Source organism: Lepisosteus oculatus, chromosome 6 (genome assembly GCF_040954835.1).
Source record: "Lepisosteus oculatus isolate fLepOcu1 chromosome 6, fLepOcu1.hap2, whole genome shotgun sequence".
Classification (NCBI taxonomy): domain Eukaryota; kingdom Metazoa; phylum Chordata; class Actinopteri; order Semionotiformes; family Lepisosteidae; genus Lepisosteus; species Lepisosteus oculatus.
In genome coordinates, this window is record NC_090701.1 from 763,168 (window position 1) to 790,901 (window position 27,734).

The window sequence follows — 27,734 nt, forward strand, 5'->3', positions numbered from 1 at the left end:
ACCAAATATTCCAAATACCAAAAAATGACCAAATATCAAATAGTTTGAACACTTACTCTATCTATATATTTATATTTTTCTTTTCGCTAACATTTACTGTCATTTATCTTGCCTTTAGAAGTCTTCAGTTTGAGCATTCATGTTCGGAAGAAAATATTACATTTAAAAATGTGTTTGCATCATTAAGAAATTTCACCGGATGAGACACTATTTTTCTTATATTGTAATCTTGCAAGGCGCTGTACAGAATATCAAAGCCCTGCTATAACTGCTAGCCATGAGTATTATTTTAAGAAGAACATAAAATCATGATGTTTGTTTTGCGTTTTAAGATAGTGAGACACTACACAGGAGACTTATGGAAATTCCGTTTTTAATTTTGTTTCATCCTTCACAGAATTAGTTTGTTTTCATCTGTGTCATTTGTTTATTTTAGGTAAGTATAAATGTGCCACACACAGAAAGAAATTAAAAGATTATTTTTGATGCTTCACAAAACTGCTGCCAGTTTGCAATAAACACTGCATAGTTTGGCAATAATTATTGTATGATGCCTCAGTAATAAGAGGATGACTTTACTATGAGGTAATGTTATATCAATTCTCAGCCAGAAGGACGTGATTTAAACATCTGTTTTATATTCACATTTTGTGCTTGTCAGAGATGCCACCCCCTCACACTATACTCCTTGGCACCTTGTTAAAGAAGAGCACTCTCCACCCTGGATGACACCTCTGTCTTTCACTCTACCAGCCAGCAGCCATATCACCCTGCAGTTCACAACTGGCAACCCACTGAAGCTCAGCAGGTGTGAGCCTGGTCAGTACCTGGGTGGGAGAAACTAAGGTTGCTGCTGGAAGGGGTGTTAGTGGGGCCAGCAGTCTATGTGGGTCCTAATGCCCCAATATAGTGATGGGGACACTATACTGTAAACAAGCACCGTCCTTTGGATGAGACGTGAAACCGAGGTCCTGACTCTCTGTGGTCATTAAAAATCCCAGGGTGTTCCTCAAAAGGAGTAGGAGTGTTACCCCAGCGTCCTGGCCAAATTTCCCATTGGCCCTTACCAATCTTGGCCTCCTAATAATCCCCATCTGTGAATTGGCTTCATTGCTCTCCTCCCCACTGATAGCTGGTGTGTGGTGAGTGTTCTGGCGGACTGTGGCTGCCATCACATCATCCAGGTGGGGCTGCACACTGGTGGTGGTGGAGGAGAGTCCCCATTACCTGTAAAGAGCTTTGAGTGGAGTGTCCATCTACAGGAGAAGCTAAGAGTGCTTAACTAGTATCTATCGGTAACAATGCGGAAATGCTCTGCACAAATACCAGCAAAACCTACAGTTTCTTATCTGATGTTATCTTATAGTTATTCAAAATGCTGGGCAGTTTTTGAAGAATGAAACCTGTCGACTCTATTAAACTGTACCTTATGGTATAAAACTAATCTCTAATTAAAACGTGTCATACTGACCGGCCTAATGTTTTGTCAGAAGAGCTTACAGAATAGTGTATTTCCTTCACAAAGACGATATTCGGTTGATGATCCACACAATGTATGTACTTCACGATTTGCACAGTTTATCTGCCGCGGTTCCTCTACGGGCAGGTCTCAGGTAACGACACACAGTTCATATGTTATAAAGCGTCACCATCTTTGTCTTTCGTTTTACAAGCATTAATAATGCAAAAGTATCCAAGTAGCCCTGTATTTTACGGTAACACGTTTGCTATTGTTGCGGACTAAGGCAAGAGATTTGTTTTCGTGGAAAGAGCTTGGTGGTTTGCTTCGATTCGCCTGCAGAAGCACCGGAGTTCCCCAACAGGCGTGTCTTCTTGTAAACCCCAAGAGGGGGTCTTAGGGAGCTCACAGCTCCGTGCTTCCACCTGCTCCTCTTGAACCTGTGCTTCTGTCCCGCCACCCTCAATCATTAAGACTCAAGACGCCGGTCCGCAGCCTTTCAAAGCGGCACAAGTTATAGTCAGCATGGGTTCCCGGCTCCGAGTTCAAGTCTCTAGTTAAATCTGGCTATTATAAAATTATGCCTGATGTCAACATTTTAAACTGGAGATTCAATCTTCTCAGAGAGGGAGAGAGGGAGGATAATCGGATTACCGGGCTGCAGTTTTGCAAATGTCTCTTTCACGGTTAGCGTTTGTGAGGATGAGGTCGTTTTACTTTCTCTTTGTCCGTTAGCGACTCACCAAACTATTTTAGGCAGCGCCTAAAGTTTTCAGGGAATTTTTTTTAATGAAATCACCATATGGTAACACGCACTCAGTTTACTGTGGGAATGTCAGGGGAAGTTCGAAAACGGGATTTTTTTATATAATCATGCCATGGTTATATGTTTGCAGATCCTTTTTTCTATTTCAAATGAAGACAGTGACACGAATCTTCACAAACTGAAGAAAATGTGTGAATACAAAAACGGATTCTTAACGACTTTTGAATGTTCGCTTTAAAACTTCACGAATATTTCTGGTAAAAAAAGTCAACAGGATTTTTGTCACTGCGTAATCCAGTCTCTGAATAATGGAAGAGAATAGTTTGAAAGCATCAGTTTTTGTGTCTACAAATCAAAGTATATATTTATCAGCTACGCACTATGTGTTACTAGTAAGAAAGTTATAGCCTTTCTGTTCAGGACATGTACGACAAGGTCAAGAAAAACTGATTTATGTAGCAAGTGCGTCAATTTTTCGCCCTGAGGACATTTATTGGGGGTTAAATGGTGCTGATAGCGGACGACAGGGACGGAGGAGGACACTCTCCTGTCAAGATCAAGCCTGTTCAGCATTGTAAAAGTGGAGGCGGGGTGGAAGAGAAACCCACAAATACAGCGGACCCGTCTGCAAGCCTAAATTCAGAAAACGACGAATTTCTCGGTTCCGTCGGCTCGGAGCAAGAGGAGGATGATTACGAAGAGTACGACGATTTCTCCGAGTTACCGGATACCCGGAGCATCGCCTCGGACGACTCTTTCTACCCTCCTGACGACCTCTCCCTCTCGGACGAAGAGAGGGGTCAGACTCCGGAGAGCCCGGCTCCTCTCTCCTTCTTCCAGGCGTGCTGTACCAACAACCCCATCATCGTCAAAGTCATGATCAGACAGGGGGTGACGGAGGCAGAAGTGAAAGAAACGGACAAGAACAACAGGGTAAGTGTTTGTGTTCACAGGACTTTTAAAACATTTACATTTTTGGGGGGAGGTGTGTGAATGGGGGTCTATTTTGTCCCTTCCCCTTCCTAAGTTTTTAAACGGATGAAAACTTGGATCAGCTTTACCACAGCAAGTTGAACGATACTTGAAAGTAGTTTGGAAAACCACAGCACAGTTCCCGCGGAACTGAAGAAACAAAGCTGTGATTTCAGGTGAATACGTCATGCCCTGTCCAGGACTGGTTTCTGTTTTTGTTCCCGGAAAATATTTTTAGTATTTTCTGTTAAACTGTATTTTATCCTGGAAACTCCATGGCACTGTTCCACGAGTTTTAAACTAAGCAGCGTTTTCAAGCGTGGCGTTTGCGTTTGTAAAATGATACATAAAGCTACTGATGAATCAATTATTAATCAAGGCCGTTGCAAAAACATGTTTTTACTAGTGTCCTCTATGCATTTAATCGTTAACCTATCGGACCACACTGTGCTATTGACTGCATGCTTTGAGCTAACTGAATAGTAATGAGGAAATGTTATCATGAAGCAAACTTTATACAGAAAGAAAACACTTGTTGCACCACTTCGATCTTTGAGGAGGCACAACAACACGATATGAACCATGCAGCATTAGAAAGAGTAACAAACGATCGTGACTGGACAAACGAAGTGCGCCCCTTCCCACGGACAGATACGCATGGGATACTTTTTAAAAACAACAACATCCCCATTTTCAGTTATTGAACTTAATGAAAACAGTAACCGGTTTTAAATATTTGAGTTTTCATTTAGAGCAGTGCCATTTTTGACATCATAGTTAAATTCAAATAGCTTCATTGGCTTTTAAAATAAAGCAAACAGATATTTTTGAAAATAATTTCTCTCTCACTTATTGTCATTACTTAGATAAGTCATTATCTAAGTACTCACGGTGTTTTATGAAGTCTGCCAGTTGCCCTTGAGCTTCATAACTATTTAAACTTTTGTGCCATCTAGCCCTGAAGATAAACCTCTCATGCTTTAAACAAATGTTACTCAATAAGCCTATGAAATTAAAAAAAAAACCTATCCCTGAGACAGTTGCATTGTTAGGTTGAAGTTAATCCAATGCATTTCTCTTAGTTTTTGTGATATTTACATACATTGTCAATAAGATAAAAACTTGGCTTGAATTCCTCAAACATAAATCAGAGAAAAAAAGTAATAATTTTACTGTGACGGCTGCTACTCGCCGCAAGCATCTAATCACTCCTAAGCGCCGCCGCACGAGGTAACTAATTATCTCCAGCTTTCTACCATTAACTTCTCCCGTTTAAACCCTCACTTCACATCACTGTGTCTGGTATTGGTCTCTCGCTCCGGAGTTCATTACTTGCAGTCGCTAAAAAGTTCCTAAATGGAAACCGTGGCTTTGAATCTGACCTTGCCCTTAGACCACGACTTCAGGCTCACGGATCGATTTGTTATCGCCTGAGGAAATCTCTCATCTCTCATCTTTCTAGTTCTCCCTCTGCTCCGTAGGGCCCACTTTAGGCCGGCCAGGCTTAACATCTACAGCTGCAAAAGCTAACTAGAATAAAACATCACACAAATTATGAGACGCTTTGAAAAAGCAATAGTTTATTCCTTTTTGTATGCAGAAAGTAAAACATTTAATAAAATGTGTTTGTGCATGTGTTGAGAAAATGCTATTTTCCATAAAGCCACCTAGTCCATAGAATACTACAGCAAGTTGTTAATGTATATGCACATTCTGCAGTTCTTACTTCAGAAATTGCTGTACTACCTTGCCTGATCTCAGAAGCTAAGCAGGGCTGGGTTGGGTGAGTACTGGGATGAGGACCTTCCAGGAAACCAGGTGGCTCCCGTTGGTAATGCTGATTGACCAGTAGGTGGTGCTCTTTCCTCTAGACGTGATGTCTAAACTAGAGCTCCAGCAGGGTGACAAGAGCACAGTGCTTTCGGAGGTCCCAAGTACCTGGTTATTAAATATATCGGGGTGTTGTGTACAGGAGTAGGGATGTGAACTTCAGGTATGATCAAATTTCACTCTGGCCTACCTAAAAGCTCCCCCTTTATTTAGAAGCTTAAGTCTTTTTCTCCCCTTTCCCTCAGTGGGGCTGCTGCGTGTCACCCAGCTGGGGCTGGTGGGTGGGTCTCCTCCTATATGTAAAGCACTAGATAAATACATGCAATAAATAATTATCATAACAGGAATTTATATGTGTTTGAGTCTCCACACTTAGAAATGTAGTTCCCGAAGACATGAAACATTTTAAATCCTTTTTTAATGCTCCCCACACGGATGTAGAAGACTGCTCCCTTTGAACTGAAGTGCATTTATTAATTAATCGACTAATTGTGGAATAGACACGCAACACAGGTAGTCTTTGAAATCCAAGGCAGACTTATGCAGTTATAAAATAATGTAATAATAATAATGCACACAACTTGCTGACTTGTGAGAAGCTGCTGGGTGCTGTCGAGGTGAAGTGACAGAAAGCTGGGTGGCAACCTTGTCAGTTTCCATTTTGGGGGGAATAAAAAACAACAGCATCCAACTCTATTTTGGGGGCTGAGAAGTCTGGGATAACTGAGCATGCTCCTCTTGTGTGACAGTGAATGAGCACTGTGGAAGTTCAATTTGTGTTCATCTGGTAGACGCACACAAAAGTTGAATCTTTTCAGCTTGAGGCAGGACATCTGCAGGACCTCGTGTGTCTGCTTCAAGACATTGGCGTACTCCAGCACGGGCTTATGACGTTACCCTTGAGACATCAGGCCGGTGCTGGGGCTTGGCATGGGCTGCAGGTGTGAACATCCTGCCTTAAACATTCTCAGCTCCTTCTCCTCAGATGCCCTACCTCTTGCACTGCTGCTTGGCCACAGAGATGCCAGGACTGTGCTTTCCTGAATGTACCAAGCGTGAGCTGAGGCCATTGACTTATTACACTTCAGATCTACAGCTCTTGATTCCACAATTAATTAAGGAGGCAGAAGCCATGACATTGTTTCAGTGAAGATGTGGTATATAAGTGCAAGACTGAATCTTAATTATTAACAAACTGTTAAAGATATAGTATTATTCACCTTTGGGATGATGTATTCATTTATGAATTGGACACTGTTAATTTCAGTACTATTCCATCAGTATAAGTGCTGTGATTTTCAGTAGTGCAGTAGAGGTCCCAGATCTAGTCTGTAGTCTTCACAGTATTATGAAACATTACATAAAACAGAACATTGTGGTCACAATTATTTAGGGAGGCTTTCAGCTGGGACACAAGATCTTTGAGGCCTCTTTCACTCATTTTCTGGGAAGATAAAGTCTTCATTACTGGAATGTTACTGGAATGTTGATAAAGGGTACTTGAGTCACAAACTGTGAGTGAAGTTATTGGTGGTAACTGTAACAATTTCACCTCTGTGTTTACATGGCAGTTGATCTAGGAGGAGACATTTGGAGTCAAGTTGTTTATCATTAGACATGAAGAAGCATCAGCTGTCATGTCTTTGGAGGGGGGGGGTGAAAATTCTTACAAATTTGGAGATGCAGTGAAGAAGGGACAGGGCCCTCAGCGGGAGGAGCTGGTGATATTTGGCCATTGTGTCCTGCTTTTAGTGGTGTCTTGTTCTGCCAGAAGTAGTGCTGTAAGGTGCTATCATCACCCTTGGGGGGACATCAGGCTTGGGGCCTGGCCGTATCCCCAGGAGGTCCCACCCGACACACAGGTGTGTCTGGCGCTATAGGAGGCAGCATGAGGTGACTGCTGCAGTGGGACATGGTGGGCAGAGAAGAGGTCCTTCAGTGAGTGGGGCTGGGGCTTACAGCCAAGCGGACTGAGTGGTAGGGCAGCCAGACCCTATCCCAGCAAGCAACAGGCGCAAAGCAGGGACCCTGGACGGGACGCCAGTCCATCGCAGGGCACACACAGGCACACTCACACTAGGGGCAGTTTTCCCAGAGGCCAGTTAACCTACTGTATGTTTTTGGACTGTGGGAGGAAGTCCAGTCAGACTTGGGGAGGACATACAAACTCCACACAACATCCCAGGAATTGAAGGCAAAATCGTAAACCACAACACCACTGTGCTGCCCTTGAAGATTCATCTCTAGATACATTCATCTGGCACCTAGTCTGCAATGAGCTTGACTGCCAGAACAACGAATTCCTGATTGGCTGTAGTGTGCAAATGCCTTGATTTGTTACAATCCTTTCAGAGATTTATGTTTCTGCCTCTTATGTCTTTTTCCTTGAAAAACCCAGGAACACAGGTCAATCTAGTTCCCCTGTGACTGTGATGCCAGGAATTAGGTCGTACAGCAGAGAACTTGGATACAGAAATCTGTAAGCTTTGTGCAGAACAGAATCAATCTAGAGAATGAAACAAGCCATGCGGCCGTCCTTACTGTGAGCTCCGAGGAACGTGATGAATTACACCCACCCGTCAGTTGCATTGTCATGGTCAACAAATCGATTGTAACCAACCTGCTTCGTTTCTGAAGACCTGTTTCCTTGACCATGTCAAAGTAACTGAAATAGGTTTAGAAACTGGGACAGAAAATCACAGCACACAGAGAGTACAGTAAGAGAGTGGCAACTGTTTTATAGTAGTAGTTCTCTTGTGTCTTAATTTTTCTTTTCCTGCTAAAGCTACTTTAACCTGTGTCTGTCTTGGTACATAGCTGCAAGTTCACGTTTCTGTGTGTGATTTGAAATTGTTGCTCATATCACCATGAATTTCCTTTGAATGCAGGTAATTGTGGTTCAGCCCAGCAGTACTGACTGTCTTCCCCTCCAGTATTACAATACTGCTGTAGACAAGCAATTTAATAGAAACGAACCCCCTTTTCCATAATCACAGTACACAACAGTACCTGGCAGTCAACCAAGAATACTGCTCTTGCACTTCAAGTGTGGTGCAGCAGGACTCGAATCAGCTGAAATGAAAGCTGACTTCAGCCTTAGCTGAGGAGTCCATCCAACAGACCTGAGCTCCTGCGGTTAGAGGAATATCTTGTTTTAGGGTCAAGGGTACCCCAGGTACCAGGTCAAGTGAGTGTATATATGTTAAAGACACAACATTAGGGTATTGTTTGATCCTGCCTGAGGGTTAAACTCATCATGTTTTCAATGCTGATGTATGTCTTTCTTATGAATCACTACCTAATGCAGCCATTCATAGCATTCCTGCTCCATAGACCTAAAAAGATGTTAAGTTAATGAATTAAACCACCCTTATTTCCTACCTCTTTGACATTATAAAGCTACTCAGCCACTGATTGTTTAATAGTTTTCGTTGCAAGTTTGCACAGATTTGAAATTACTTTATCCTGCTTTTTCTTTGGCATAAATGTTAAATTCTTTAATCTTGAATCTCTGAAGATTTAAATCTTAATAAAACATTGTCATTAAATTTTAAAGATAAAAACATTATAAAATGAGCAACGGCACTTCTCTGGAGCTTTGAAGGTTCGAACAGACTGAAAGCTGTTACATTGTATTTTATGAAATGCTTTTATCCTCCAATCACCGATAAGAAGTATCCCATTAGTCAGGGCCAGGCGGTCACAGTGCATCTTTCTTCTGCTCTTCAGACAGTCTTCCGGGATGTGTGTGTGTGTCATGTCAACTTTTCTTTACGTTTCAGTGGGTTGTTTGCATGTGTTTAATATCCCACTCACATCTTCACAGGAAACCCAGAGGGATAGCAACTTAGTCAAGCAGTGGCGAGCTGAAACTGTGTGAACAAATAAGCAGTATAAAGGCACACCCACAGCTAGAGAAAAATGAGAACAACAAAAAACCATTCTGTCAAATTGAGCCAGCTCATTTGCTGTTGGTTAAGATTTCTCCTGTAAAAACAGTGATGTAGGGTAATGTACTAAATGCACAGGTGAGGTGCAGTGCAGATGTAGTGCAGTACTCAGATGAGCCCTCATCCAGATTAAGGACATGTAGGGACTACACTATAATTCAATTCTAGCTCATGAAACAGAAACAGCAAGCACAGTTTCCTTGGCCTGACACAAAAGCCAGACTATAATGTACTAACTGTGACATCAGCTGACCATGTTAATAATACTGAGCTCGGAGGAGAGTACAGCAGTGTGTCAGTATGGCAGGAGCTACAGAGGCTTCTTTGGAATAGCTAGTGCTCTGTCCCTTTTCGCCTTCAGGTTTGCCTTTCATGCTTGTAAAAAGCAAGTTGAAGTATCAGTGACAGCAACATGGAAAGGGTTTGACTCTGGTTTAAGATTGGACCCAGATACCCAGGTCAAGAGAGTGGAAACATGTTAAAGACGGAACAGTAGAATCAGATTTCTTGCCAAGAGCATTGAGGATGGTTCATAAGAACGGCCACAAACGACAGATTGACTCAATTTGTCCTATCTAGCCCGTTTGATATGTAGTAGCTGATTAATTGGAGAATTTGGTCCTGCCGTTTTTTTAAACATACATTAGCTCTTGCATCAGCTTCTAAAACAAGGTGCCTATGCTGTTCCAATCTCCCACAGACCATTGCTTAAAGAAGTGCTTCCACATACTTTCCACCTGCACTATGTCTCTGGTTCATGTTTCACCGCAGACGCCCGCTGTGTTAACTTTGGCAATAACCTTGTGGATCATCATCTGTGTTCAAGACTGAAAGGTCCAGGTCTTTCACCCTGTAAGCGCAGGATATTCCTTTAAGGCCCAGAATGTATGTGGTTGCTCTTCCCTGGACTGATTCCAGAGCAGTGACATATTTCCTGTATTGTGGTCACCAGAATTGTGCACAGTATTCTAAATGAGGTCTTTCTAGTGCTGTATACAATTTTAACATAACATCTCCTGATTTAAGTTCTGCATTTTTAACTCTGTATGCTAGCATTTTGTTTGCCTTTTTAATTGCTTCTCCACATTGTCTAGAATGTGCAGTAAATAATGTGTCTACATAAACACCTCAGCCTTTTTCATAAGAACAGTAGCTCTGTGTTTCCCATTTTGTATTGATAGTGTATATTACCACTAGCTGCATGAATTATTTGTTTATTTTAAAACCGCTATAAAAGCTGCGTTGAAGTGACTTGTTTGTGGCATTTCGGTTATTTCTTGAAAAATTGGACAGGTGTTTTAAAACAAGTGGGGGTCAATTGCAGTGTTTACTCTCCAAAGTGCCTGTGTTGTGACTGGGGCTCATTTGTGCCTCACCTATTCCCCCCTGTTCAGTCACCAACATTAAGTAATGCTATAATTTAATTTTAAATGTTCAACATTCATGTTTATAAATGCCTTCATGTAGACAGACGTGCTTAATGTCATTTTCTAGAGTGATTGAGAAACAACTGTCTGAATCCAGTCGACAGCTGCTTGATCAGCTGAGAGTGTGTTGGAATGAGAGCAAGTGAAAGTAAGCCCAGGAACAGATGTGTGTCTCACTTGCTGTTGTAGGAGGAAAGCAATTTCCCTTTCTTTTTAACTGCCTGTGAAAAAGAAATACTGTTACTGCATATATAAACTGAGATTAAACATGTTAAGAGGATTCTGCTAGCATCAATGATTCTCAAAACACAATTAAATGATCTCAGCTATTCCTTGGCGTTCATTATAATTTAATTAAACAGTGAAAACAAACAAATGATTCCCCTGCCCTACCTTCCCCAGTCACCGCTCATCTGAGATACAGGAATGGGGAAGATGTTTCGATCAAGAGGAAACATAAGAGAATCAGTGCAGAATGAACTGGGCTGAGCAATTTAAACAGTCCAATTATACATCCTCACGTATCAGCACAGCAATGAAGAGGAAAAGTAGCTCAGCATTGAGAAGGGTATAAAATTCCTACTTTATTGCTACTTAAGGGATTAATTAAACAGCCCCTTCCAAATTAATCTTATAGGAATAGAAAAGCATTGTGCTGAATTTGAGAGATAATTTAAAAGGAAAGCCTCACCATTGAGTCTAAAAGAAAAACCTTTCCGCTGAATTTGCCGGTTCATTTACACACGCTGATTGAAAGCGAATAATCCCCTGCTTTAGCAGACAGCTGTGCTTTGTGAGTCACCTGCTGACCTGGTTTATCCGGCACATGGCTCCCGAAAAGCCCGATTATGGCCGAAATGAGGGCAGTAGGGCCCTGGCTGTCTCGGAGGATCCCTGCGGCAGGTCCAAGGGCTGAATCATATGGGCAGGAGAGCTCTGTTTCACAGCCACTGAAAACCACAGCATGCAGTGTGTCGTGTTTCCTCCAATGGCCCAAGAGTGGCAGGACGAAGATATTTTTGCATTGTTTCAGGTGTTTAATTTCCTTCTGTGTAAAATCACCTTTTCTAGTGAAGCAGCTCTTGCCACAGCACAGAAGGCACATGCAGTAATAAAAGACAAGATTGTTTAATTAAAGCCAAGATCAATTGTGCCAAATGAGACAGGTATAAAGGCAAGTTTTGCAGTAAAACAGTGTTTTTTTTTCAAATCAAGCCCTAATTCACATCCCAGTAATAGACCGTGGAGGCAGAGAAAAGAACCAGGTCAATTTGTGGGTGCTGGCTAACCCTAACCTCTTCCTTCTGCTGTGGAAAAGGGTCATGCCCTCCACCAGGCTCCATAGATGAGGTGGAGAAAGTCTAGGCATCTGCAGCTCCTGTCTTTCTGCACACTTTAAGCCTTCCAGCTCTTCTGATACAGCAATACCTTGGTCTGATCTCACCATAAAACTCTCTCTCCTGTATCGTCTTTGTACTTGCAGGTAGCACATTGTATCAGTCAGAGGAATTGACCAGTTTTGAGGATGATTAGAAAGGGTTCAGCCCTGGGTCAATTTCCAGGTCTGCCGTCTCAGGGCACAGCATGTCAGTCCGTAGTGCATTACAGAATGGGAAAACAGAAATTGTGATCATACTCTCATTGACGTGAAAGTAGAGTACATGATTAATTTCAGCTGGTTATGCACCACATAAGAAAGGTTGCAGATGAGAGGAGGCCAAGCGGCCCATCAAGCCTGTTTGGTAGTTAATTGATCTCAGGATCTTAAGCAGCCATTTCTTGAGAGAAGCCAGGGTATCGGCTTCATCATCATGGCTGGGCGGCTTAATCTGGACTCCCATGACCTTTTGTGTGAAAGAAGTGTCTCCTGTTCTCGGTTTTTAATTGGACTTCAACACAGTATCGGCTTATCTCCTCTAATTCTTGATTCGCTGTTCACTCTGAAGAAACCTATGGGGTTGATATTGCTGGGCTGACAACAGACTTCTTAAACCCTAGCATGACGTGCGTTACCCTTCACCTGTCTAATTTTAATGACTGTGTAAAACAAGTTGTTGTTGCTTTTTATTTGCTTTGTTGTTAACAATAAAACTATTGCTTTTCCCCTTTTCTGATTGTCTGCTGTCCATTTAAAGCAATGGTTCACAACACAATAATTATTGCAAAACAACTCGCCTCGTGTTGCGATATCATGCTGTGATTATTGTGAAATGAGGCAATATTATCTCAGGAGTTTTAAAAAATATTTCCTCTCAGGATTCCATGTGAGCATTTCTATGAATTCCATTTAGTAAAATTGCGCAAAACCTTGAATTAGAAAAGTTGAACACTGATAGATTTAGCTCTATTAGCATTTAAGTGTATACACCCACATGTGTATAGTCTGATATTTGTACATCTTAAACCTTGTAGTTGTATTAAAATGCCTAGAGGACTTCCTGGTGAAGCACAATATTACAAATGCCAGGTTTTGTTGCCTGTGAAACAATGAAGTGTCTTAATTTCCAAATGCGGTAACAGAAGCACTGGCAGGAAAGCCAATCTCTGAGCGATATTCTGAGCCTTCGCAAGGATGTTTTTATGCCTGCCTCATTTATGAAGTCCCAGCTCGGTAATTTGATGCATCTTTTTCAGAGGCATTGACAGAGAACGGCAGTGGCTCTTTACTGAGATCTGGTTGTGTGGGGATAGGCTATTGATGTGTGCTTGTCTGTGAAAGAAACCTTCCATATTATCGGCAACAGAAAAGAGCAATGTTGTCTTGAGGGTTTAATAATCAGTTTAAAGCCTGTAACATCATTATATTCGGGACAGAAGGGGAAAATATTGTACTGACGACATGTAGCTTCAGATATGCAGATAACACTAGCACTATCAGGAGCTTTTCAAAATACAAACTGCAGAGCAAAGCAGCATGACTCAGTACTATTTCCTTCGAAAAGTCAAGGGCTGGAAACTGCTACCTCGCCACTGTTGTGTTTTGCCACCATGTGATCCGCCTTCTGGTTTCCAGCTGGCGCATCAGTGCAGGTGAAGCACCTGTTCCAGCTCCTTTCAAATACATCAGACTTTGTTGGGATAACATAACATTTTCAGTAGGCTATTTGGCCCATCTAGCTTTGTTCTTTTTCAGTAGCTATCGTGTCCAATGATCTAATCCAGCCTTCTCTTGAAAGAAACCAGGCTCTGAACTTTTCTGCATGTGTCCTCTGGTTTGTATTCCACTGTGGACTCTGAAGAAGTCCGGTGGGACCTTTTCAGTACCTTTCAGTAATGTGTAATACTTGAATAAGATCTATTCCAGTCTGTCTAGGATGTTCCTTTCAGCCCAGGGAGGTATGTGGCTGCTCTTCTCTGATTGCAGAACACAAACATCTGCCTGGTATCCTGGTGAACAAAACTGAACGTGATATTCCCAACACATTTTAACCCATACTTGCAGTTCATTGTACTCCCTTTTCCTTAGGTGGACCTTGTTTTTTATGTTTGATATTCCCTTTGGACTGCTGCTTGCCTAAAATCTGTGCTGTTCTCCAAGCAGAGTCTTTAAATGGTTGCCACTCATTCTATATGGACTCCATATCCTTGGTCTTTACCAATTCCCTGCATGTCCCTCCTGTGCAGACACTGTGCTGTCAAGTGTCAGCTTGAGTTTCTGATTCACCTTTTCTGGTAAATGGCGGAATTGTACTGTAGGCAAATGTGAAAAAAATCAGTCCTTTTCATTTGAGAAATTTAAATCTGTTGCATTGTTAATGGGAAATGTGGCATGGTTCTTCACTGACTTTGGCGATAGTACGTATCTGTTGCTAACAGAAGTGTTTCATGTTCAGTAGAAATAACTTCCTCAATTTACATTTCTTCCTTCTGGTTCTCTGTTGAAAATGACATGCCTTTGGCTTTCCGCGGAGCAGCCCTCTGGAAGTCGGATGTGGCTGCATGGAAGCCTGCAGGTACACAAAGGAGAAGGACAGGCTCTGTGAAACAGCGCCATGGGCTCAGCAGCCTGTCGGTCTACAGTGAGCACATGAAACGACATTTCACCAGCCTGTCTAACCAATATCAACCACCCTTCTGTTACTTGCAGATAAACACTGTCATTTCAAACCTACAAGCAGCACGTGAGAAACAGCTGTGTGAGGCGACTGTGATTTTACTGGGTAAAGCACAAGGATATGGTACCGAGTTCTGTGGGCGTTAACTACATTACTGGTCACTGAAAAAAGAGGTGCAAAATCTATCGGCAATCAAGCTCCCATCAGTGGTACCTACCCTAAAGAAGGAGATACGATAATGATTCTTTTTCAAAGCAGACAGCAGGAGGGACTGTTACTGCAGGTGCCTTGTTGTCTTTTGTATTTTCGTTTGCTCCTGATAATTTCTGATGTGTCTTAAATATGAAAAAAAAACACCCTGCAGCTCAGAGAATATTCTGTTTTGCAAACAGTGCAAAAAAAAACATTCCCATCTAACCCATTTGTGAGAACAACAGGTCCAAAGTATCCCTCTGTTAATGTGTCTACTGTCTGTTGCACCGAGAATCACGTGACTGCAGGTAAAACTGGTGGCTGAGGATTGTGGATTAAAACTCTTCTTTCCTATGCAAAGAGTTTGTTTTGAAGCGCTAATGGTGAAGAGTGAGAACTTGGTAGGAATCCTAATACAAAGCTGGCTTAGCAGAAGGGTCACGACTTTGAAAGAGCGTATTAAGAATTTTGGATTTATCCCCATTTACTTAAGGTAATTAACCACCTGGCGAAGGGAGGAAGTTGTGAAAATGTGATCCATGAGTTTCTAGGGGAGTACGTCCTGTTTGTAATGGTGATTGTCCCAGCTGCAAAATTCAATTTTTCAGGTCTACAGAAGCACTTACATCCGATCACGAAGATTGTATTTCTGTATGCCTTCCTATGTGGAATCCCCTGTCGCTGACCGAGTGAGTTTGCTGCTGCAGCTCCTGCGCCCGCATGGGAGAAACGAGGCCTGCAAACACTCCCCTCCAGCGTCCACAGAGTCAAGCCACTTGCAGGTTGGCATGCTGTACGCTGCTCAGTCCTTACAGCAGTGAGCGCTGATTAGAGCAGCAGCGCACCTCTCACAGCAGACATCGCAGGCTCAGTGGGGCGCCAGCACATGGGGGGTCCCAGCCACAGTCAGTGTACAACACGGCTGAAAAGCGAACAACTGTCATCTGGTCTGGAAGCAGCGGCACAGATGAGCTCCTCTAGTGGCAGAGCCATCCTGGAGATAATAATGTGTTCACCTCCAACTGACGAGAACAAAAACAAACCGTGCTCGTTTTTTTAGTTGTCTCTTTAAACATCGTGCTGCAGGGGAGAAATTCAGGAACTGCGTCAGCAGAAAGACAGAAGAAAAGGACAAGTCATCTGTGGAGCCTCTCCAGTGCACGGAGGAATGAGGGAGAGAGAGGGGTGGGGTAAGGAGGGCACAAGAAAGAACATGAGAATGGGTAGGAGGAGTTGAGAGCGGGACTAAAGAGATCATTCCAGGAGACCACATATCTTTTGTGTATTTATTGATTAGTTTAAATAAACCTTTTGTGTATTTACTGATTAGTTTAAATAAACCTTTTGTGTATTTATTGATTAGTTTATAGTACATTGTGTAGTTCACGTTTGAATGACAGGCTTGCCACTTACTTTCTCAGTTTTGTTTTCTGTACCACAGTCCTGTCAGTCAAAGCCTCCAACTGCATTGGGCTGGTAGACAATAAAACATCAAAACTCTGAGAGATCATTTCGTTTTCTGGTGGGAGGGGTTGGTTGACAAGTGCGTGACGGCTTTAAAACCTCAATTTCAACTACAGTCAGCTTTATTGAAATGCGTTTTTTGCACTGCTGTTACTTTTTAATGGAGCAATGTAGCTTAAAGTTAATCTTGTGTTGAAATGCAGGAAGATGATTTACATTTTGCAGTTTTAAATTAGGTGAAAAGAATGCGTCTCTGGTGGTGTTAAAGCGCTGTGTGAAATTTAACAACTTCATGCTGTTCATACAGAATTTCCAGAAAACTCCACTGAAAGGTAATAAATCTGGGAACATTTGATTTGTCAAAAAGTTTTAGTGTGCTCTTAGAAGCTCTAAAGCAATGAATTGATACATGACACTATCAGTCGTGCATAAAATAAGACCTTGCATTGTAAAGATGCCAATTTTTAATATTTGAGTGTAAAATTTAATGGAATAATATCTGGAATTTGAACTTATTTTATTAAACTATGTTTTTCACATATATGTTGAATAATGTATGCCTATTAGCTGTTATATGGGCAGAAGCTGGAATTTGGAAACCCTCTTGTAGAGACTGCCTCCTACACGATCAGATTTAATTTCACCAAGTTCCCACAGCGAACCAAAGCTACAACCAGACCTGTGTCACTTGAAAGTAACTGAAGTTTGCTTTTTTACCATGCAGTGTCATTTGAGCATCAGGTGGGACCACTGATAAGGAAACAGTTGATGTTTTAATCCAGTTGATGAAACAGTGTTGGGACAGATGATGTCCATGCCTGAAGTACTGCAGATAAAAAGTAATAATATTAATAAGTCTTTCTCATTATCATTGACTACACATATTGATTATAAATTCAGATGATATAATTTAGATGTTTTATCAAAGCTATTTTTTAAGTAAACAGGTAAGACTTAATTGGACAAATTGTCTGTTTCTCCCAGGTAAATAATGATTGATGAGAACATGAGAAAGGTTAGAAATGAAAGGAGGCCATTTGGGGAACTTAACAACCACGGCTGCTTGTATCTAATTGATCCAACAATCTAAAGTCTAATTGATTGTTTATGCTAAAGACGTCAATGAGGCTTGTGACTGCTTAGATCAGGTCTCCTTGTGATCTTCTCTATTCACTCCTTTCAGACCAAGAAAGCACTTGATCACTCTTCTCTTTCTGGAGCAGCGCTGTCTTTCTTTGGAACATTGCGACCAAAATTGTACAGTTTTCCAAATGAGGAATTAGTCACCAACGCATCATACAAATTTAACATGACATCCCCCGATTTAAATTCTGTTTTGAAACCATCTTAGAGGTTGTGAACCCTGCACGATTATGGCCCTGCAGGAAAGGGGAACAGGTTTGGGCCGTGGCTGTTAATGATTAACCTGGTAGTTGGTCGTTGGGCAGCACTCTGAAGAGCAGTCAGGGAATGCCCATCCTTTCCTGTGTTGATCCTTTCTTTTTCGACAGTAGTGAACAAGCGTAATGAAATAACAATGGGGTAATGAGAAGGTAGAGGGTGCTGGCGTGGTGCACCAAGCAAACACTGACAGGAATGTCCCAGCACAGCTCATTCGATTGTGAAAGCCCTCTTCTCCCCCTCACTGCGGCGAGTAATGAAGGGTCTTTGGGGCTGACGTAATGTAATGCAGAACAAATTGATTGGAAACTTTTTTTTCTCAAAAGTGTATTTCTGTGCTCGTCTGTTTATTGATAAGGTTATTGATTTGCAGTCAGTGTTAATTTTATGTGCCACCACTCCAACCTCTATAAAGCATTCTACATTAAAATCGTTCGGGAAAGGTCCCTCTGATCGAATTATGAATGTGCTTGTTAAAGACTGTTTTTAGAACAGAATCACTATTAAAATTTTGTGTAGCGCTGGAGGTAGGAGAGTTTTTCATTCTCACTTAATAGAAACTGCATCTTCACAGTCACTCAAGGTTGCCTGGGCCTCTTTTTGAAATGTTGGCTTCCCTGAGCTCACGTGCGTGGTAACCATGGAGAGAGCAGGAAGTGTCCCTCAGGAGCAGCACAGCGGTGAACCCCCCCAGACAGAGCAGGATCCTCCAGATCTCCCTGGGAAACAAGTCACAAACACCTCCTGACAAAACCCCGGGAAACTGGGGACCAGTGGTTGCTGCTGGAATCGGTGTTAGTGGGGCCAGCAGGGGGCGCTCACCCTGCAGTCCATGTGGGTCCGGTATAGTGATGGGGACACTATACTGTAAACAGGCGCCGTCCTTCGGATGAGACGTAAAACCGAGGTCCCGACTCTCTGTGGTCATTAAAAATCCCAGGGCGCTTCTCATAAAGAGTAGGGGTGTAACCCCGGCGTCCTGGCCAAATTTCCCATTGGCCCTTATCAATCACGGCCTCCTAATAATCCCCCTCTATGAACTGGCTTCATTACTCTGCTCTCCTCCCCACTGAGAGCTGGTGTGTGGTGAGCGTTCTGGCGCACTATGGCTGCCATCACATCATCCAGGTGGGGCTGCACACTGGTGCTGGTGGAGGGGATCCCCATTACCTGTAAAGCGCTTTGAGTGGAGTGTCCAGGAAAGTGCTATATAAGTGTAAGCAATTATTATTATTATTATTATTATATCCACAACATCATGATCCCAAGGCTGGGTGGACGCTGGCGTCTCTGTGAATTGTCAGCTTCTTCTCGGCTCTGGCAGGGTCACGCAGGCTCGGCTCGGGTCCGAACAGGAAGCAGCAGCTGGCTGGGGTTCTCAGGAGGTTCTGAAATTCCGGGTTCTGGGTTTGGAAGGGAAGGTGAACTGCAGCGCTCACAGCGCATCTGCGGTTACTCCCCGACGTGGTGCTGCTGGGCTCCCAGATCGCAGCCGAGTCAGCTGTGAACGTGCTGGGATTGGACACAGGACCGGCCTGGGCCCGGGTCCCCAGTGGAGAGCGACTCGGGTCTCATGAACTTACCTGCTGAGCTGCTCAAAGATGCCTGCCTGTAACAACCAGCTATTGATTGTCCCAATACAAAATAAATAGATAAGTTGGCTGCAGCAAAATAAGAAACAGAATCTTTTACAAAAAAGCCCCATAAGACTTGAAGCTCCCTGACCTTGGTCACTGTTGTTTACAGTGTTCTTGGTTTTACATCCTCCATCCAGCCGCGCGGTTCTGTCCAGCTTGTTCACGTTTCCATGCTTTGATTCCATCTCTCTGCCAGAATGTGTTGTTGACAACGCTGACACAATGAAATACATCCTGACTGACAGTGTGTAGTGGGTGGCAAACTTGTTTTTACAAGCGCTTTAAAAACCTTTTCTTATAATGTGTTTCATGGCTGATTGTTTTGTTGTTGTTGATCTCCTGGAAAAAATAAGCACTGAAATTCTGTTTTCTGCTTCAGAGAGCACAGTAACGGTATGTTATGGCTGGGCAATATCATCGAAGGCTATTCCTTAATTCTGTTGCTACAGGTACATACATTCTTATGTGTGTTTTAAAGCCCCGAGCAGGATAGAAGGGCTGGATGTTCTCCTTGTTTGTAAGCTCTCTTTTGTTCTTACAGTGTGAGCTTCTGGAAGATTGGAGTGCTCAAAACCTGAGTGATGTTGTGTATATAGTATGCTGTACAAGTGATACAGATCACTATACATCATTTCTTTATTAAACTATAATAGCTGGATAAAATATCAGATTCATGTGTATGTCTGTTACATAACACATAAAGGTGTCACAACTAATAAAAATAAACAGGAATCCAAAATTAAAGTAAAAGGGAACGTCCCATCGTTTTTCTCAGCAGGAAGCTGCTTCCCAGTGAAACACGACGTGCTGTAGTTGAGAGAGATAGACTCTGTCCCCCCCCAGGCATCTGATCATCTGAGCTCTTCCCTGTCTCATTGTGAACTTTGGCACAGACCGAAAACTCAAAGCAAGTCTAGTAAGAACAGGGCCCTGGGAGAACAAAGAGAGCACTTTCGGCACTTGTGAATGAAAACAAGAGAATGGCTACTGTGCATTAATGGCTACTGTGTGTTAATTATCTAATCCACTCCTTGGCAGGGCTTGTTCTGCAAAGCAAGTTTGTATTTCTGATAACAGCTTCCTCTTTCAGCCCAACGTGAATTATACAGTATCACACTCACACCTGCAGCCTGAACAGGTCTCCGTACAGAATATCGGGTGTGGAATTGAACGGGTTCTCGTGAAGAGAGTGCAGTAATAGAGCTCTCAACGTCTGTACCTGTTGTGCTTTTCAGACTGGACTGATGGTTGCCTGCTACCAGGGCTATGTGGATGTTGTCACAGCCCTGGCCCAGTGCCCCTACGTTGACGTGAACTGGCAGGACAAAGAAGGCAACACTGCCCTCATCACTGCTGCCCAGGCAGGTACGACCTCTCGTCCTCGGCACCAATTAAACAAGAACACAGGGCTAGGGCAGGACGGTGGATTAATGGCTTTTTAATCGAATTGCGTTTCTGCTGCGTTTCACTTTTTTACATCTGTATCGCGCAGCAGTTGGGTGTCTGTGACCCTGCAGGTTCAGCTGGATCTGCTCTCGTACTTCGCCTTGTGCTGTTTTCAGCAGCGCCGTCCTTCCACACACATGCCGTGAAACAGAGCAGACCTGAACTGTCTCTGACCAGGCGGTTTTGTCAAAACCACAGCTTCCAGGATTAAAAGTGTAATGTAAGAGAAAAACAGTCTTTATCTGTGCATGAAGATAGTTTTAGTAATATTCGTGTTGGGACACAATGTGGTAGGACATGGCGTGTCTGTTTTTACAAGCCTGCTGTACAGCACATTGAGGGGTTCCTGTGTACTGTACTGTATGCCCACTGGCAGGCTGCAGTGTTGTAAAGGTGGGTTTAGGTAAAGCCTGCTCTACGTATTCTTTCACTGGAAAATTCTAAAATACTAAAAAACAAATAAAATACAAAAACACATCTGTTTACACATAATTAGCACTGAGCAGCATTTGTTGGAAGTGGATGTGAAGGAAAGACTGAATATTTCTAAAACAACATTCAGTCTATAATGAAATGTGGGCCCCTGAACCATAACAGCTCATTACTACGAACATGCTGCAAGGAACCCAGACTCCCCAGCAGTTAATGGTTTAATTAAGTCCAGCCTGCTGTGACCTTTAAAGTAATCAATTATGAATTAAGAGACTGAGAACAGAAATAGTTCCACCACATCACTGTCTTTATCAGTGCTCAAGAACGGAGATGTTCTTAAAATAAGTCAAATTAATTTATTGTGGGTTAGTAATGACTTTCTTAGGGTACTTTGCCGTGCTGACAGGAGATGGGAGCCTAAACTGCAGTGACATCAGTCAGGAGGTCTATACTGTCTTTCCTTGTACAAAGCAAAGAGAGATGATTTTTCTCTGCCGTACCCGTGATGGCCATCAGTGACAGGAGGGTTTCCGGCCTCACGGCGCGTTCGGGACTCGTGTCCAGCCCTGCCCTACTCCGACCCCGACCGCTCTGCCCCTCCCTCCCGCAGGACACATCACGATCTCCAACTACCTGCTCAACTACTTCCCCGGCCTGGACCTGGAGCGGAGGAACGTGCACGGCTTCACGGCGCTGATGAAGGCCGCCATGCAGGGCCGGACGGAGTGCGTCCGGGCGCTGATGCTCGCAGGTACCGGCCTCCGCGGTGCCTCCCCAGGGCGTGACTGCTCTCGATGACGCTCTAGCACGCACGTCTGACATAGAAGCACTCATTTTTACAGGAGTATTAAAGATACAATAAGATCACTTTATTGGCCATATACAGTTTCTTGTAGTAGAACTTTGTCTTTTCACAGACCCCAGGCTGCTCTCCATGAGACGCACAGACAGGGAATTGAACCGGCATCCTTCCAGCCACAGGCACAGATCCTCAGCCATAGGGCCATCGTACTGCCCACTATTTTAATCTTTTGCAGAATGCAGTGTATTCATGATTTATGCAACGGAAACGGCGTAACAAAGTATTACATATAATTCAATATAATATAGAATATATAAACACCAATATTTAAAATATTTACTTTTGCAGTTAGTTTACATTTTAATGTGTGTGTGTGGGGAGGGGTGTTTTATTACAGGCAGTTGTTGGGTTATGAAACACTCGCCCCAGGAGAATGTGACTCTGTGGAAAACCGTTTAAGGTTTTTTTCTGTAGCCTATTTAAGCCGTGATTCTTGGGTATTATATCACAGAATGCAGTGTATTCATTATGCTACATCTTGAAAAATGGGCTCATGTGGGCTAAACGGTGTAGGACATGGGAACCTACCGCCGTCAAACTCTAAAACAATAAACGTGAACCGAACACTTCAAGGAGAACGAAAACTGTGCCTATTGGAATTGTACAATGCGTCAGCTAGCAAATAAAATGAAGATCCTGTTCTCTCCAAGAGTGTTGTGCTGCTGTAAAGGCCGTGCAAATGAGAGCGACCAGGCCAGTCTTGGGTCTAAAGAGAATGCTGCATCTGGGCAGCCCGAAGAAACAACCTTCTTAGTCTGCACCGAATCCCCAAAAGAGTGAAAGCACAGGCCGATAGCCAGGGAGGCAGTGAGCACCCCGCCGGAGTGTGAGGTGTCAGCTCACAAGAGGACTTGATGAAACCTTGAATAGGAAAGGAATCCTTTCACACAGACCAGGCAGACAGAGGTTAAGATCGAGGGAATATAGGATAGCGCTTCAAAATGCACAGACAAACTTTACTACAACAGTAGAACAGTTTCCAAAGCAAAGACTGAAGCTCTCGTGGAGACTAAAACAGAGAGATCTGGAATTCAAACTGTACATATGAGCCAAGCTTGAGAGCAAATTCTACCTTACTATTGGCTGACGTCGTCTTCTTAGTTTGTAGATGTGTCTCCACTGGCTGAAATCATGACTAGTGACTGTTGCCTTATTGAACATACTGTAGCTTTGAATAAAAAAAATGGAGAAATTGCTGGTAAAACAATTACACTTGAATTACACCATAAGTGAAGTACTAAGAGACTGTCCATGCACATGATGTGTGAATTTGTTACATTACACTGGTTTGTGTAAATAATTTTTTAATTACATCATGAAATTTATATCACTTTAAATGCAAAAATATATCCATGTTTTGAATAATTTTAAATATTTTCAATGCACATCTTCACTAATATTTCCTTTATTTTATGTAAAGAGAAAATTGTATTTTTAATTTTAGATATGGCTTTGAAGAGGCTGGTAATACATTATTCCATCCTAGTTTAAATCTGTCCTGATTTTATCCTGATTGAATTTAAACATACAGGGACCCAGAGGTCAGGTGGGACATTATCATCCTAGAAATATACTGAACAGTAGTAAAATGTCATGTCTGACTCAGTTGGAAATCGCAGATTTCATAAAACAATCAGAACATTTGTTAAAAAACAGTTTCATTGTTAACATTGTTTTGTGAAGACTGCATTTTGAAGCTGAATTTAGCCTAAAATAAGATTTGTGGTGATTTCTTCAAGAACCACAAGGAGAAAATAACAGGTCTTCCTAAGAATGGTTGCTTTGTCAGTAGGAATACAAGAACTGAAAAGTAGACCATCAGGAAAAAGCAGTTTTTCTTTTAGCTGTAATCACAGGAATAGTGTTAATCTCAGGGTTTTACATTAGATTACAGGTGATTTCCGACTCATTGCTGGTCTCGTGGACTCCCCTGTCTGATGAATTACCCGTTAAGAAAGTAGACTTCTCCCAGTTTCAAGCCTTTACGTTTCTGATGCTCGTTCTGTAGGTGATGCCAAAGGGTTTTACATAAAAAGGAAAACCTTCATCCCCTCCCTCGGGCTCAAACCGTTGTTTTCGACAGTCAGTGTTTACTGTGGCTTCGGTCCTCAGTCTCGCCCCGTCCTCAGTCTCGCCCCGTCCTCGCTCTCGCCTCTCGCCTCTCGCCTGCGAGACCCGCCCCGTCCTCGCTCTCGCCTCTTGCCAGGAGACCCGCCCTGTCCTCAGTCTCGCTCCGTCCTCAGTCTCGCCCCGTCCTCGCTCTCGCCTCTCGCCGGCGAGACCCGCCCCGTCCTCAGTCTCGCCCCGTCCTCAGTCTCGCCTCTCGCCGGCGAGACCCGCCCTGTCCTCAGTCTCGCCCTGTCCTCGCTCTCGCCTCTCGCAAGCGAGACCCGCTCACATGCCCTCCTCTCCCCTGCAGGAGCCGACCTGGAGGCCACCGACCACGGGCGGCGGCTGACCCCCCGGGAATGGGCGCTCTTCACGGCGCGGTACGAGACGGCCCTGGCGATGACGCAGCTGCTGGCCCGGCCCTGCGCGGAGCAGTTCTGCGACTCCTACCGGCCCGAGTGGCCGCAGCTGAAGGAGCTGGTGGCGAAGGCCGGCGAGCCCAAGGGCTGCTTGCAGAAGCTCTCGGAAACGCTCTGCTCGGTCTTCAGCTTCGGGTTACCTGGCGAGCCGGAGGAGGAAGGGGTGATGGACCACATGGTGCGAATGACGACCAGCCTGGGCAGCCCCTTCGTGGCCCTGGGCTGCCAGACGGTGTGCCCAGGGAGCCCCCCCTGCGTGGGCAAGCGGCGCACCGCGGTGCAGGAGATCCTGCGGAGGCAGCGCGTGGAGCAGCTGAAGAACCTGGGCCCTGAGCGGCTCAACAACTACAAGAAGCTCTTCCAGAACTCGCGGGTCACGCTTGTGTCCAGAAAGAAAGACAGGCGGGCCAGCCTGCAGCCCCAGAGCCTGCCGGCCGGCTCGGCGTCCGCTCTGGCCGCCCGGCGCGGCAGCCTGCTCCCCCTGCACCTGCTGAGGCGGAGCAGCGTGCGGCCGGGCGTCGTGGTGCCCAAGGTGCGGCTGACCAAGGCGCCCCCGCCCACGTACCAGCCCGAGCGGGCGCGCCGCAAGAGCAGCGCCAAGGACAGCCAGTTCCTGCAGCTTCCCAAGTGGAGGTACAAGGAGCTGAAAGAGGAGCGGAAGAAGGCAGAAGAGGAGGAGAGGAGGAGAGCTGAAGAGGCCACCCGGAAACGCCTGGCGTCGGCGAAGAAGAAGGCCTGACCTCCACGGCCTTCGGGTGTCACTGTCACTCTCGCTTCACTACTTGAGACGCTTTGTATTTATTTTTGTATTTATTGCTTTTAAAGAGAAGGGATGCTTTATATTTTCTGGGGGAAGACAATCAATCTGATTCACACACGGCCAGCAAACTAGCAAGGAGTTCCGATGGGCTTCCCCGTGATGAAACACGTTGTCTACACAGCACTCCAGTTGTGAGACTTCCCTCCTACTACCTGTACACCCCAGGTACTCAACCCCTTTTTGAGGTTACAAAACGACTTTCTTGACCATGATGAGACGAGCTGATGAAGATCCAGTAATCGCAGATGATGACTGCCAGTCTTGTGCTTTTTTCCGTGAGGACGGAGAAGACAAATGGGATTAAAACAGTCAGCCAAAGACAGAAAATAGAGGCCAGACAATCCCAATCTCGCTGATTAAAGGTCTTATAGTCCCATCCAGGCAAGGCTAAAAATAGATCCTGGATTTAAACACTTGATGTTAGTGACAGCTGAACTTAGCAATAATTTTACAACAATAATTGCTCATAAATCCTAGGTTTAAAGCGCATTTTATACAACAGCTGAGTAAAAACAAATTGCAATGATTTGAGATCTAAAAAATTCTATGATTGGATGTAATTTATACTGCAACAGCTCACCAGGAGATTCTTTAGAAGAGAAGAGTTACATGCTCACATATATACATACACACACATCAGTGTTCTGTTTGAAATATCTTTATGCCACAGCAATGGCAACAACGAGGACGGTGCTGAAAGTTTTTTCTCATGTGACTCGTTGAGTTTTTAAAGTGCAACAAGTAGAAATGTACTTCACTTCCTGAGTAGCTACTGAGTAGAAATACACTTAACCATGGAAGATGTTTGCGGGTGTTGCACAATTATCCATATACATTCTTTAAATATGTAAAATCTCATTACTGTACATCTATGAATACCAGCTCAGGATTGTGCACTACAGAAACTTGTTCTGAGTAAAGGTCTAAATTTCATGTACTAAACACGAACGCAGCTGTGGAGAGCAAAGTCAGATCTCTGTGGTCCCACAGCGCATCAGCAACGCTATGGATACCCAGCACCAGCCTGGCCAGAGCCGCGCTGTGCTCACTGGAAATGACATTGTGATTCCCCTCAGCACTCCCAGGACAGGCCTGGTCTCTCCGTGAGCACGGACAGCAGCTCACAGCGTACAGTATGTCAGACACGTACTCCATTAACTCAGCACTGGCAACATGTCGACTGCTAAAAACAGTAAATGTATACAAAAACACGTATGCTTTGAGGAGTCAGAGTTCATGTTCATGTTTTAAAAATTGTCATCTGCTCACAAGCTGACACTAGCACATACTGAGAAATGGCAGGACATGGTTTTCCGTATCTTTTTTTTCCCCAGAATTCACAGAGAATTTTAAAGCTAATTTTTAGGTTGCTGGGCTGGTTGCAGGTTCCACTGGCAGCTGCTTCAATTCAACACAAATTCCCCTTGTGCGGAGTCTGAAAATACAGACTCTTTCTTTTAAGGGGGGGTGTTTTAACATAGATGCACTTGAATCATAAAATAAGCTCATACTAAAAACTGTTAGGTGAGTAAACCTCCGCCAAAATTTGATTAGCCTGGCTGTCAAGAGGAATCTCGGAAGCAACAACATTTCCCAGATCCCACTTTTTCATTTAAGTTTGAGATGTTTAAATGAAGAGGCCAGATCGTATACAGATATCGTGAGCCTCACAGGAGGGTTTTAACCGTTGACTCTGAAATCTGCAATACGCCTTCTTTGACTGACTGCAGGTGGAATCTTAACGGTAAAAGCAAACTATCCCCAGACATTTTCATGCTTTCAGTTCCGATAGCTGATGGTGCACCAAGTATAATATGCACTTACTGGAAGGGATGGCTTTTTTTTATATCGCTGCTGTTCTGAAATAATGTGAATTTGATAGATATATTAAAAACCAACAGGTTTTCTCCCAAGTGATGTGTGTTGTTTTTTTTTCATGTGATGAGAAGAAGAAAAAAAGAGAGCTTTTTACTGGCTAATCCCACCCAGGGCTGTAAAATGTTCCAAGTTCCAATCTTGATCCAACACCTGGTTCCAGTGAGACTTGTATATACACCGAACCTCGAGAGCAAGGAAAGCGTAATGCCGCAGGGGGAAGTCGAAAAAAACATTTCGGCCATTAAGCATTCCTCCAAAGGAGGAGTCTTTAAATTAAGGTCCTGAGGTCCTGGGTCAGATCCCAAGGCACTTTGTGCAAGAACTGGGATGTTCACCCAGCTGGAACAGTCCGGCCTCCCTGAAGCTGCTTCTGAAACCAGCCGGTGGGGCAGCAGCCTCCCGCTCTTCCAGCAGACCTGTGATGGCGGAGCAAGCTGACCTGCAGCCCCACCTGGGCAGGAGATGACCAGTGGCGGCCGGGCCCAGCTTATCGCGGAGAAGGCGGTGCGGCCCGGAGCAACATGCCCATGCATGTCCCCAGCTAGAAAACCTCTGGACCCTTGGGAGGAAAAGAGCTCAACAACTGCAAGCAATTACAAAGCTATTTATGGACAT

General features: G+C 43.9%; 1 protein-coding gene across 3 annotated transcripts; it reads left to right on the top strand.

Moving 5' to 3' along the window:
- The first annotated feature begins 78 nt into the window (after positions 1 to 78).
- On the top strand, positions 79 to 27,716 carry ankrd33ba (ankyrin repeat domain 33ba). Of its 3 annotated transcripts, XM_006634605.3 has the most exons (5): positions 79 to 819; positions 2,356 to 3,158; positions 20,389 to 20,518; positions 21,642 to 21,782; positions 24,313 to 27,349. In XM_006634605.3, the coding sequence occupies exons 2-5, from the start codon at positions 2,730 to 2,732 to the stop codon at positions 25,158 to 25,160; spliced, it is 1,548 nt and encodes a 515-aa protein (XP_006634668.1). In that variant the 5' UTR covers positions 79 to 819; positions 2,356 to 2,729; the 3' UTR covers positions 25,161 to 27,349. The 3 variants fall into 3 exon arrangements, with proteins under 3 accessions (XP_006634668.1, XP_069046945.1, XP_069046946.1); XM_069190844.1 differs by lacking the exon at positions 2,356 to 3,158 and having other exon boundaries at positions 24,313 to 27,716; XM_069190845.1 differs by lacking the exons at positions 79 to 819; positions 2,356 to 3,158 and adding an exon at positions 16,911 to 16,954 and having other exon boundaries at positions 24,313 to 27,716.
- The last annotated feature ends 18 nt before the right edge of the window (positions 27,717 to 27,734 follow it).

What these genes read in the sequence shown, in the direction of transcription:
- ankrd33ba (XM_006634605.3), top strand. Translation starts at nt 2,730, where the DNA reads ATGGTGCTGATAGCGGACGACAGGGACGGAGGAGGACACTCTCCTGTC. An exon ending in AAACGGACAAGAACAACAGG is followed by an intron (nt 3,159 to 20,388) that starts GTAAGTGTTTGT and finishes TGTGCTTTTCAG; the next exon opens with ACTGGACTGATGGTTGCCTG. An exon ending in CATCACTGCTGCCCAGGCAG is followed by an intron (nt 20,519 to 21,641) that starts GTACGACCTCTC and finishes TCCCTCCCGCAG; the next exon opens with GACACATCACGATCTCCAAC.